Source organism: Carcharhinus amblyrhynchos, chromosome 9 (genome assembly GCF_965287045.1).
Source record: "Carcharhinus amblyrhynchos chromosome 9, sCarAmb.v2.hapA, whole genome shotgun sequence".
Classification (NCBI taxonomy): Eukaryota; Metazoa; Chordata; class Chondrichthyes; order Carcharhiniformes; family Carcharhinidae; genus Carcharhinus; species Carcharhinus amblyrhynchos.
Window position 1 is genome coordinate 56,335,290 of NC_137332.1, and position 13,042 is coordinate 56,348,331.

Below are 13,042 nucleotides of genomic sequence, written 5' to 3' on the forward strand. Positions count from 1 at the left end.
TAGCAGGTGGACTGCAGTCATGTTTTCTGATCCTTTACACTTGTATATTGCTTTAATTGTTTCAAGATGTTGATTTAAAGTATTTTTTGTGGCAACTAAAGTCTTTCAGTAATATTTCATCGTGCTTCAAAGAAATTAAGTTTGGAATCTGCTCATGTGAATATTCAGTTTGCATGTGAGCTGATATTTGTTCATAATATTATTGTTCAATTTTTTAGATTTGTAAGTTGGAGTCTGATATCCTGCCGCTTCAGGAGTCTAATACTGAGCTTAGTGAGAAAAGTGGCATGTTACAAGCAGAAAAGAAATTGCTTGATGAGGATCTCAAACGTTGGAAGGCCCGTGCTCAGGTATAATGCAGGCAGATTTCATTAGATTTCTATATGTAATTGCTTTTATAAACACTATATCTACAGTAGAAACTACCTACCAATTGATTCTTAGTAAACGCAATGACATGGTTGCTTTTGTATTTTAGCAATTGATCAGCCAGCAGAAAGAAACTGATCCTGATGAGTATAAGAAGCTATTATCGGAGAAAGATACAAATACTAAACGTATTCAACAACTGACTGAAGAAACTGGGAAGCTGAAGACCGAACTTGCTCGGTAAATATGGAATGTGTGTATGTGGTGTTGAAGCATAAACTCACGGTAATACTTGATACCCCCAAAATGAAGAATATCGATGGCCTATTGGTTGCATCAATTACTTTAGGGAGGTTCGGGAGACCATAAGAATAATTATTCCGAAATGCAAGTGTCACGTGCAGCAAATCTAAAGAAAAATCTGTGTTCAGATCAGACCAAGCCTGTGGAGAAGCTGAATTCAGTGACCATGTTTCTTTTTTTGAATACTTCAGGTTTTTTGTGTCTTTGTGATGCAGCAAGTTTGCTAATTGCTCTGGTTTGATTTGCAGTTTATCGTCCTATAGTACAAATGTTTTAATAGTTGTATTCTGTAGGCAACAGAACAACTAAATGAAAGAGATTGAAATGTTTTGTACAGAAAATAATTTGTTCAGTTTGTGATGGTGCCTTATCTTAACCTACTACAGGGATATTTTTAGATCCTCAGCCAAGGAACTTTAATCGTTTGTCAAGATCAAAATTATTTGTTCAGTTTTCTGAAATGTAACACTAATTTTAACACTACAATGAAGTTACTGTGAAAACCCCCTTGTCGCCACACTCCCGCATCTGTTCGGCTACACTTCAAGGGAATTTAGCATGGCCAATGCACCTAATCACATCTTTCAGACTGCCATCTTTTACTGTAATATTACAATTGCTAATATAACAATATGGTCTTAAAAGATGTTTTGTACTGCTGCTGAATCCATGTAGTATTCCTGCTTTGTTCCCCTCTGTTCATTTGGGCAGACTTCGCTGGCTTTTCTCTTGCATGTTAGCTCTCTGGATTTTCAGTAGCTGCCTCCTTTTCTCAAACACAACCTTCCATTTTCCGTATTACGAAATTAAGATATTCACTAATTGCCACACACCCTCCCATTACAGAAAAAGCTGACACCACAATTTCAGCAGCCCTCAACTGATTTGGCTATCAAGGTGACAGCAATGTTCATATTTAATATGGGCACTTTCACAGTACTGATATACATGAATATGACTTCTATACAAAAACATCAAGATCAAAATTCAGATTCAATAAAACAGACTGGCTTTTTTCAGCCACTTCCTAATAACAGCAAACAGCAAAAATATATTTTTCCAAAAGGAAGTTTATAAAAATTGCATTGCACCACGCAATGCATTATGTAACATTCATAATTTAGCATCCTCAAATCACCTTACAGCATACAACCATCAATTTTTCTGAAGTCCTTCCATGATACAATGCTCTTCATATAATCAAATTTTCCTTCATGTGATCTTATGTTTTAAGTGAACATCTAAGAAAGGATGCAACATGATGGAGAAATTGACCATCATGGCTGTAAATTGAGAATTATGTTACAGCTTTCTTTTTCTATATACAAACATACAAATTAGAAGTCGGAGAAAGCCAGTCAGCCTCTGGAGCCTGCTGTGCAGTTTAAGATCATGGCTCATCTGAATGTAACCTCGACACTACATTCATATCTATCCCCAATAACAGTTCACCCCTTGTTAAACAAGAATCTATCTAACTCTGCCTTAAAAATATTCAAAGATTGCGCTTCCACTGCCTTTTGAGTTCCAGAGAAACTCTACATTAGAAATTTCTCCTTGTTTGCATCTTAAATGAGTGACCCCTTACTTTTAAACAATGACCTCTAGTTCTAGCTTCTCCAGGGGGAAACGTGCTTGCCAGATTCACCCTGTCAATACCCCTCAGAATCCTTAAGGTTTCAATCGAAACTGAAGTGAGTACAAACTTAACCTGTCCAATTTGCCTATTCCTAGTATTAGTAGAGTAAACCATCGCTGAACTGCCAATGTGCTTACTACTTAAGTAAGGAGACATCTGATTTCATGAAGTTCAGCATCATCTTTTAAAATGCTGCCAAATTCAGACATTTAGATATGCAACATTGTAGCATCCGCCAGAGAAATAATGGTGACACCAGGGCACCATACAAAAGATGAAATGAGCCAAATTTTTAGCATATCACAAAAGAATAACTGATATTCTGCTTCTAAAGAGGAATAAAAGGCGTTCACTTTCATTCCTAAACAATCTGGCTAAGTTATTATGTACTGGGATGTAATTACTGTTGCCATGGTTTTACCAGTTTGGCATCTTGTCAGTCCTTTATTACACGTCCATATCTTTTTTCGATGTTATTGACTAAACTCAGATCAGATTGTTTCCTGATTAGATTGTGTCAACTGCTTTTGAATAAATGATGTTAATTGCGTTGAATTTCATTGTTTGGGTTTCATTATTGGTGTCCATCTTTGAAAACCACAAGGTAATTTAATCACAGTATTTCTTTTTTGTGCTGTTATCTCATTACTATTGGTATATTCCATAAATGATAAAACAATTTTAATGTACTTTTGCTCCAATATTCGTATCAGGTCAATTGTAAACTTCAAGAAAATTTCTCCAGTAATAAAATACTTTCTCTCTATGGAAGCTGGACCAGATGCTTGTAAATTATGAGATTGCATAGTGCTAAATTGTATTTGGAATTCTCCATTCCCTGTTGCACCTTATTTATGCATCTGCAAAGGATGCCAAATTAAATAATTACTGCAGAAATATTTTTCCTCATTTAGCATTTGAGAAGAATAATCTAGTGTATTAATCTTTAAATTCAAAATTTTCAACTGTTAGGGTTATGTTACAGCTAGATCGGGACAAGAAAATTTCAATGTTATTTTGCCAAAAATTAAATGGCTCTTTGATACTGTCTTATTTACAGACTAAATGCATCATCCTCTGTATCACAGCGGGATGTTCAGACTTTGAAGGCTGAACTCAGTAGAGTGACTCTTGATCGGGATAAGATAAAACAAGAGATGTTGGCGAGGGTGTCAGATATTCAGGAAAAGAACAAAACTATCACCCAGGTCAAAAAGATTGGTCGTAGATACAAGACTCAGTATGAGGAGCTGAAGGCACAATATGATAAGGTAAGCAAAATACTGCAGATGCTGGAGTTTGAAACGAGCAGAGGTTGCAGGAAAACTAATGTTTTTCTCCAAATAGATGCTGGCAGAGTTAACATTTTGAGTCGTTACCACTCTTAGTCAGAACGGATGGGAGAAACAATGTGTTGAAACTGTAGAAACTGACAGACAAAGTAGCAACTTTAAGAACAAAAAACAGATGACCTGGTATCGGGGGGGGGAGCAGGGAAGACGGTTTGCATTGAGGCAGTACGTGTATAGTACGTTTAAAAGAAAAGAGGGGGTTTAAGATGGGGAGAGATTAAAATCTGAAGTTGCCAAACTCTACATTGAGTCTCGACTGGACATGAGATGCTGCATTGAGCTTCACTGGAGCATTGCAGCAGAGCAAGAATGGGCATGAGAGCCGCATTAAAATGGCATGCAACAGGAAGGTTGGAGGCCATGCTTTTGGACTGAGTGAAAATGTTCTACAAAACGGTCACCCAGTCTACGTTTAGTTTCCCATTGCAGAGGAGACCACATTGAGAGTAATGAATATAAACCAAATTGAAGGAAGTGCAAGTGAATTGCTGCTTAACTTGAAAGGAGTAACTGGGGCCTTCTCTAGTGAGAAGGGAAGAGGTAAAGGGGCAGGTGTTGCAACTCTGCAATTAAGGTAATGTGTGCCTAAACGTCAAAGCATAGTGCTGCAGCTGCCCTTAATAGAACTGGAAAAAAGTGCTGTAAATACCCTAACAGAAGAGGCAGTATCTTTGGAGAGAGAAACAGTTACACTTCAGGCTGAGGACCTGAATGAACTTGATGGAAAATCATTGGCATGCGGCATTAACTCTTTCTTCACTGATGCTGTCTGACCTGTTAAACATCTATTAATTTTTTTTATTCTTGTCTCTGTCTATATATTCATTCATGTTTTTCCAGGTTGGAGATTTCCACTGTATTCTGTTCTTCAACCTGATTACTGGGCATGAACAAACAGCTTCACCTCCAGGCTTAACTCAGTGCTATCTTTTAGATATCTGTTGAGCAGAACTTTGTTTTGACTGGTCTAGTTGGCATCCTTTTCCCTATTAACTGAATGAAGCATTTTGTGTGAATTGGGCCTTCTGTGCTCATGCAACCTCAACTTTTCATGCCAGTTCATGTACTCATTTAATTCTACGTTGTTTTCACCGCTTAACCCTGCACTGACCCTAATTGCTACTGTTTGGCCATTCTGAAGCATTCTATAAGTGGCGCATGACCAACATTTTATTTTCTTTATTTTTGTTGAAACCTTTTTATTTTCTCAGATGGTTGCTGAGACATCCACTCAACATACAGCAGAGCAGCAAGCAGAGCAGTCTTCTGCTCAAGTCACTCAGGAATTGCAAGATACACTGGCTCAATCTGAATCTAGAGCTAAGGCACTAGAGTCTCAGGCTGAAGCCCTGCAGAAGGTGAGGTGTCAAGAAATGAAATGATTCAACAAGGGGACAATTGTTAATTTTTTTCTACTTTCCAGTCTTTTCCCACCACCGCCCCTCCATCCCCACCCTTTTCCTGCCTCACCACCACCCCCCACCCCTTTTCTTGCTCACTACACCCCACCCCCCTTTCCTGCCCCATCACCACCCCCTTCCCTTTTCCAGCTTCATCCCCTCCCCCTCCATTAATTTTAAATTTGCTGTAGTGCCAAATAAGATAAGCCTGTTGTGATTTTGTTTTATTTGTGTGAACTCAGCATCATCCCTGTATGTGATCCTGAGTCTTCCTAGAAACGGAACCTAAATTCTGAGAGCTAGTAATCAAAGACCAGATATGATCCGTTCTATAAAAAAAGAAAGTGTTGGAATGTCAGAACTACCTGCTCCTGCTGCTACCTTTTTTGAGCCCAAAATGAATTTGAAAATGGCATGTGAAGAATAAATGACAATGCAATGCCTACCTTGATAACCTTATTGTTGGATTGTAAATGTGAAAAGATTGAAATGTCTGAAAAGAACAACTTGGAAACAGCACTCTCTAATCGCTGATTATTTTTATTGTACCAACAAACATGCTTGATTAGACTGGTTTGATATTTTGTGTATAGTCTGTACTCTTTTTAAAAGAACATGAACGTTCAAATCTCCATTCATCAGTGATGGGGGAAACTCACCATGTGAGTGCAAAAGACGAGACTGAAATATTTGCGGTCATCTTGAACCAGAGCTGCGTTGTGGAACAATTCATTTCCATTTCCTTCTGAGAACCCCACAACTCGATGCAAGTCTTCAGTTAATTCTATTCACTCCTGTGTATTTTCAAACCATTGAAGGCATGGATCTTGCAACATCTACTTGTAGTGCTGTAGACTTATTCTCCAAAACTAGCTTGCCACTTGTTAAATTGTTCCAGTATATCTACAATCATGGCATCGATGCAAAAAAGCGAAAAAAAACTTGCCCTTTTGTTCTTTCCACAAAAGTCAAAACATAGTGACAGCAGTGTGCACCATCTACAAGAAACTGCAGTGACTCCTTCAACAGCACCTTCCAAACATGTGACCTGTGCCACCTGGAAGATCCATGAGAATACTACTACCTGCAAGTCCCCTTTGCATCATTCTGACATAGTACTATATCACTGCTCCTTCACTTGTCACTGGGTCAAGTCCTAGACTTCCTTGGAGCACTGAGTATACTTAAACAAATGGACTGTAGTGGTTCAAAAAAATGAGATGGGCACTAAATGCTGGTATATATTTTCTAAAAAAGCTGTTGCATTAAGTTGTTTTGTACATTTGAACTCGAGCTGGACAGGATAAATTCCAGGAGAATTTAAGTATACTTGGGAATTAGAAAAACAGATGGCTAAAAAAATAAGTAAGGGACTGTTACAGAACTTGAAAGAAAACAAAGCGCGTAGAGGCTTGAGATCTGAAGTCAATAATTGAAGCTGTTGCAACAATGTTCAGCGACAAAGTAAAAGAAAATCCAATGTTGGGGATACATTCAAAAACTAAAATGGAGGCAAAATAATTGATTGGGCTGGAGTTAGAATGTTTGTAGTTTGGGTTGCTGCAGTTTCAGTTGAAAGGATATAGAAAAGACCAAGCAGAATGATATCCAATTGCATGCACACGTTGCACACTTTCTGACGGGTAATGTGATGTTATGGCTGCAAATGGGGCTCTAAAGCAGTCCTCCACAGTGCACCATAATGTGCAGTTTCACCTTATCCAGAGCAGCAGAGCCAGTGGACAGAACCTGCTGTTGAAGGTGGGTTAAATTCAAAGCTAATCTGTGAAAAGTATTCACTTTTCACTCTGACATTTTAATTGGGACAGCAGCTGCAGATGTTAATCTATTCAAATCAAATAGGATTTTATTCTATAGGGATAATTTGAGACCTGACGTGATGTGCAGCGTGCTTAGGGAGAACAGGTGATTTTGGACTTGTGGCTCCCAAAGCTTTTCACCAGAGTTTTTGTCTGTTTGGGACTGTTATAGACTATTGTTAAAGTTGATTCACATGGCTTGTCAGTGAATACCTTTATGATATTACTTATTTTTTGTCCCACCATTTCAACGTCCATATGTTCGTAACCAATGCAACCCAGTATTTGTACTGACAACCTGTAATTAACACTACTTCTTTCAGTAATTATTCTTTTTTTTTAAATAGTCCGTCAGTGAGAAGGAATCTGAAGTGAAAAAATTACAAGATGACATTTCCCAGTTGCACAGTGAACTTGCCCGCTTGCGCCAGGAACTTCAGGAAAAAGCAAACCTTGAGGAACAACTTCGACAGCAGATTCTGGAGAAGGAAGAGAAGACCAAGAAAGCAATATTAGTAGCCAAACAGAAGATAACACAAATAGCTGGTCAGCCATTTACTTATGTTTTTTATGTAAAGAATGAGAACCATAAGACATAGGAGCTGAATTAGGCCACATGGCCCATCGAGTCTGCTTTGTCATTCAATCATGGCTCATGTTTTTCTCATCTCCATTCTCCTGCCTTTTCCCCATGACTCCTGATCCCCATATTAATCAAGAACTGAATCCCCTGTAGGCACAGGGTGTACCTTCCTGCTTTTTTCACTTGAGGTTGATGAAGCAAACTGGCCACCTTTATTCTGCCTTCCACAGCCACACATGATTACAGTGGAAGTGCAAACAGGCCCTTGTGGCCAGATAAGGACATCAGTAGATTTAAGAGTGGATGGGCTCACTGATGCCTTAACTGCCCACTGTTCTATGAGGGATAGCTCGGGTGTGGGCAGGGAGATGGTGGACTACTCGCCTGCCTTATTTTACATGCTCCCCCTGCCTGCAAGTATGCTAGCTGGTGAACTGTGAACTCCCATAATAATGTGCAGCCAGGAGTCTGCAGGAACTACTGAAGCAACTCCAGCTTTTGTTTGGAGAGGTCCAAGAGCAGGGAATAAGTTGTCAATAATTGGAATTGAGGTACACACTGGATTTGAGGACTGAATGGTCTTTATTAAATAAGTCAATTTGTAGTCCATCCACTTAATCAAGATTCAATATGTAATTAATCAAATTGTACTGTATTTTTTAAAACTTTTAAGAATTATTACAGAAATCTTGACTCCATATGAAACAAACTACTCCAAGCAAAAGCTGAAATGATTTTTCCCCTTGTTCTATGAGGAAACTGACCAACTTTATTGAATTTACTGTCTTTAGTAGAATTTAAAATTCAGGTAGTTGGGTTTTTATTGCTTTAGGTTTGAAGGAGCAATTGGCACAAGAGAATGAAGAGTTGAAACAGCACAATGAAGAATTTCAGCAACGCATCACTAGTTTAGATCAGCAGAGAGAAGAGCTGGAGGTGCGCATGAGTGCACTGAAATCACAGTATGATGGCCACATTGCTCGACTCAAAAGGGAGTTGAAGGAGCATCAGGATCGACAGCATGAGCAGCGTGAAGAGCCACAAGAAATAACCAAGGTGTGTGGAAAGATTTTGGAATTAGAAAATCTTGAAATTTTAAATTTTGAGTCATGCAAAATTAGAATGCAAGTTTGATGCTTGGTTATTGCATACAGCATTGTGGTTTGTGAGCCATTCTAAGACAATTGCCATTTAAGTATTTGAATATTGTTGCATTGAAACCCTAAATTCCATAGACCAAATCATACTTTGTTTATAACTGTATTTTGATTCCTGTAATTGTTTCTGCGGTATCATGTAGCTGAGATTTGTTTAGCCATGAACATTTTAGTTTCATGGTATTTGAGATTGTATTCCTAGCCTTCCCTTCTCAGATTTTAATGGAAATTAATTCCTACATTTGATCATTTACCTGTGTTTGCTAGCAACAAAGATAGCATAGCATTATTCTTTGTTTTTAAAATGACCACTGACTCCTTTGGGAAAGAGTTTTTAAAAAAAATAAGATTGCGGATCTCAATTTGTCATTAGAGGTATTTGCGTGTGAGAAGTTGATTTTGGAAAATACATTAGGTTTGGATACATTTTAGCCTTTGACAAATCAGACCTCCATTTAATAACTGAGTGGCATCTCTGAGAATGGATTTGTCACTTGTGTGCTTGAACCCCACTGTACTCTAGAGCTTGATCTCTCTGGTCAATGTACCCATATGGGCTTTCAAGATTTTTAAAAAATTTTGATGAAATAATTAAAGTCGTGAGGTGCCATCCTCAAGTGTACACACTACCGGTCTGAGGCAAATTATTTGCAAAAGCAATGTTGCTGAATGTTTGTTTAACTAAATGTGACATAAAAATCTAAAGTGTTTAACATTGCAGATTATTTTCCTTTGTGCTGCATGTGAGTAATTTGTGACTGCTTCAGGAGACAGTTATTATGAATTGAGATGATTGTCTCTTGCAAATTGATCTGGGATTATTTTTAATTGTTTAGTGAACATCTAGCTTCAGAGACCATAAAAATGTATAGCAGATAAATAAGGATTTGGCAGATACATTTGGATAAAGTAGTATTATGGGGATTTGGAGGAATTGAAGTGAGTTATTGCTTCCTAACAACAGTAATGTTTTTTGGATGCTAGGTAAAGATTTTGCTGCTGAAGGTTGTTTCAGTTGAAAACTTCTATTGCTACTTGCAATTTTATGGGGCCATTATTATTTATCAATATTGAAATGTTTATTAAACAAAACATTTCAATCAATTGATGGATGTGACCCATCTGATTCAGTAACAAAATGTAATGAAATTGTTTTAAAAATAATTAAAATGTAAAGCTTGAAGTTAATTATTCCTGTTTCCCACCAGACCTCTGAGCCACAGAGGCAACTGGATCAACAGAGGCAGATTACTCTCAAACAAACTCAAACATCAGTGGACAGAGGAAGGTAAGCATTATTCACCACATCTGTATGCTTTTTAACTTGCTTTTATATATTATTAATGCCATCCAGTTCTCATGTTCAATAATGCAAATTAGCATATCAAAGAGGAAGAGTTTTAATTGCTGTTCAATGAAAATCTTGTTTCAAAAATACATTGCAGTGGAGACTGAAGCATCAAGCAATGTCAAAACATCCCAATGTGATTGCTTATTTATTATATAATTCACTTATAGTTTGTAGACTTGTACTTTCTATATGAATGAATCCTGTATAGTAGACTTTGATTTCTGGATATAAAACCAAAACTAAATACGTTTATTTTTAAATTCTCTGCATAGTTCGAGTACATCTGACCCTCCAACAGCCAATATAAAGCCAACCCCTCTTGTGGCAACACCCAGTAAGGGAGCTGCTGGACCAGTGCCTGGAAGTAAATCTACGCCTAGAGCTAGTATCCGACCAATGGTTACTCCAGCGACAGTCACTGGACCGGCTATAACGCCAACAGCTACAGTAATGCCAACGACACAGGTAGAAACCCAAGAAGGTAAGAAACAGATTACGTTTGGGATTTTCAATTTAACTTTCATTTTAATTTCAATTACTGTTTTGTTTAAGAAGCACTATGCCAGTGTATTTTTCCCCCAAAATAATTGTCTTTTACCTTTTCTATCCTACAGCCATGCAGTCAGAGGGACCAGTTGAACATGTAACTGTTTTTGGTAGCACAAGTGGGACAGTACGTTCAACAAGTCCAAATATCCCAAACTTGTCACAGCCTATCTTAACAGTACAGCAGCAACAGACACAGGCCACTGCCTTTGTACAACCTACCCAGCAGACTCTTCAGGTAGAACCAGCAAATCAGGATCCTTCTGCAAACATGGTAGATGTCATGCAGAGTTCTCAAATAGAAAGACCTTCCACTTCTACAGCGGTGTTTGGAACAGGTTTGTTTTTCAAATGAATTTGAAAGCTTGATTTCAATCTTTTGATAACATTTGAGATTAAAGGCCAGGGGATGGCCATTCATCTCGTTGAGCCTGTGCTGCCATTCATTTAGACCGTAGATGATCTGTGCTTTCACTGCCATTTTTCTCCATTGCTGCATATCTCTTGAACCATAAAACAGAACAGAAGTAGGCCATTCACCCTTCAAGTCTGCTTTGCCATACAATGAAATCGTGATTTATCTGATATGATCTTCTCCATGTAAATATCTCTTGAACCCCCAAGCTAAAAATATTTTATTAATCACTGTATTCAAAGTTTCAGTTCAGCATTTGCTGAATTTTATTAGGGGGAAAGAATTCATGCATTCCAAGTTCACCCTTAATGGATTGGTTCCCTTCAAGCTTCCTTGTTCTTAATTTCCACCACTAGTTTCACTTCATTTCCCTTAACCGTCTTTAGATCTTGTTTCGATCTTAATCTGTACTGTACCACTTCCAGTAATTTTGAATATGCAGTATGATGCTCATGCTTGCTACTTCTGGTGGAGTCTGACTAAGGCTCTTTATATCTACAACATCCTTGAGATGGTTGTCAATGTTCCTTCAGTCGTTTTGTACTTGCCTAGTTGCTTATAGTGAGTTGTGTATCTAATTATCCAAATATCTCTCTACCATACGATTTTAAGTTTCTCACTCTAGAAAATACTCCCAATGCATTTCTTTTAGACCCAAAATGAATGACTTCACAGTTCGCCTTATTGAACTTCATTTGCCGCAGTTTTGTCCTCTTTTATATATGTTACTTTTTAACTTAACTATTCCCAATTACTGTGTTTCCTAATTAATGCTATCTGCAAACCTTAGTACACGATTTTCAACTTTTTCATTTAGATCATGAATAAGGTGGTGGAAAGTGGAGGCCCAAGAAAGCATCTCTTCTCACGTTGTGCCAATCAGAGTACACACACACACACACACACACACACACACACACACACACGGGGGTGTAAGGTACTAGAACTGAGTGGTTACACTTATCTGATATGATTGGATTTGTTGGGGTTCTTCTCTAGGAACAAAGACTGAAAGGGGTGGCCTAAATTATGAAGCTATTTCAAAGGATATAAGACATAGAGAAAATGTTTCTGCGTGTGATTCAGAACTGGTCAGAAGATAGTAATCAACAGTTAGGTTGATTACTATTGGATGGAAGCAGTGTAGGAGGAGGGCATAAACCTCAGCATAGAACAGTTGCGGTCATTGACCGGTTGCAGTGCAATTAATTCCTGTATGCCCTTTATGCCTAATCTTGTGTTTTACCACTAAACAATTGTTAACACCAATTTCTGAGGATTTCCAAACATCTCAAATGCCTTTTGGATGCCCATCTTACTGGCATCTGTAAATATCATGTTTGTGACCTCAAAATTCACCAAGTTTCGTCGGATGTACCCGATTCGTCAGATACCTCACTCAGTCACTTTGTCATTACTGACAGATTCCAGTTACTCCCCACAAATGATGTGACATTGATGGGTCTGTGATAATCAGGTTTCTCTCTCACCCTTATTAGATAATGGAAAGGCATTTTAACATTTATCAGTCCAATAACACAATTCCTCATCTCATTTTGAGAAATTGTTGGTATAGGAAATGCCTCACCTACCTCATTTAACAAGCTGGGATGCAGGCATGGAAATCTGTGTGAAATTTCATTACTTTGTCCATTACAAGTTTTCTGCAATAACAATGTAATAGATATTATCCCTTGGATGTATTTTTAACTTTCCTAGTACTTATGGTGTTTTACTCTTAAGACAGTTATGAAGCAATTCCAAGATTTTGATCGGCAGTTTAAAACATTCTGGCATTAGACTTGATGTGCAAAATTCTGCAGTCTTTTAAATTAGAATCTGCAGCAGTTCTTTCCTGCAGTGGTACCCCCCAAACAGTTGGTGGTTATTTGCACATTCATGCAAGGCACTCGAGGGCATTAGATTATTTGAATAGTGTGTGTCTGTGATTCGAACATTCTGTGGGTCATCGCACATCTGGCCCACAGTGTACTTATTCAGTTTATTATGGTCTTTGAAGATAATGACTTAGCTTGGACAATGTACCTTTCTTACTCATTTTGTCTTGCAACGAAAGAATGCATGATACATTAGTCTCATCTTCTAT

The 13,042-nt window shown here is 38.0% G+C and overlaps 1 protein-coding gene across 3 annotated transcripts in view; it reads left to right on the plus strand.

Moving 5' to 3' along the window:
- tprb (translocated promoter region b, nuclear basket protein) overlaps positions 1–13,042 on the plus strand; it is a 129,653-nt gene that overhangs the window by 75,635 nt on the left and 40,976 nt on the right. For all 3 annotated transcript variants that reach the window (XM_080195721.1, XM_080195722.1, XM_080195724.1), the window contains exons 29-37: positions 219–350; positions 479–609; positions 3,372–3,582; positions 4,875–5,021; positions 7,231–7,429; positions 8,299–8,522; positions 9,832–9,911; positions 10,247–10,455; positions 10,589–10,858. In XM_080195721.1, the coding sequence (XP_080051847.1) occupies positions 219–350; positions 479–609; positions 3,372–3,582; positions 4,875–5,021; positions 7,231–7,429; positions 8,299–8,522; positions 9,832–9,911; positions 10,247–10,455; positions 10,589–10,858 (1,603 nt within the window). The remainder of the gene's footprint in view (positions 1–218; positions 351–478; positions 610–3,371; positions 3,583–4,874; positions 5,022–7,230; positions 7,430–8,298; positions 8,523–9,831; positions 9,912–10,246; positions 10,456–10,588; positions 10,859–13,042) is intronic.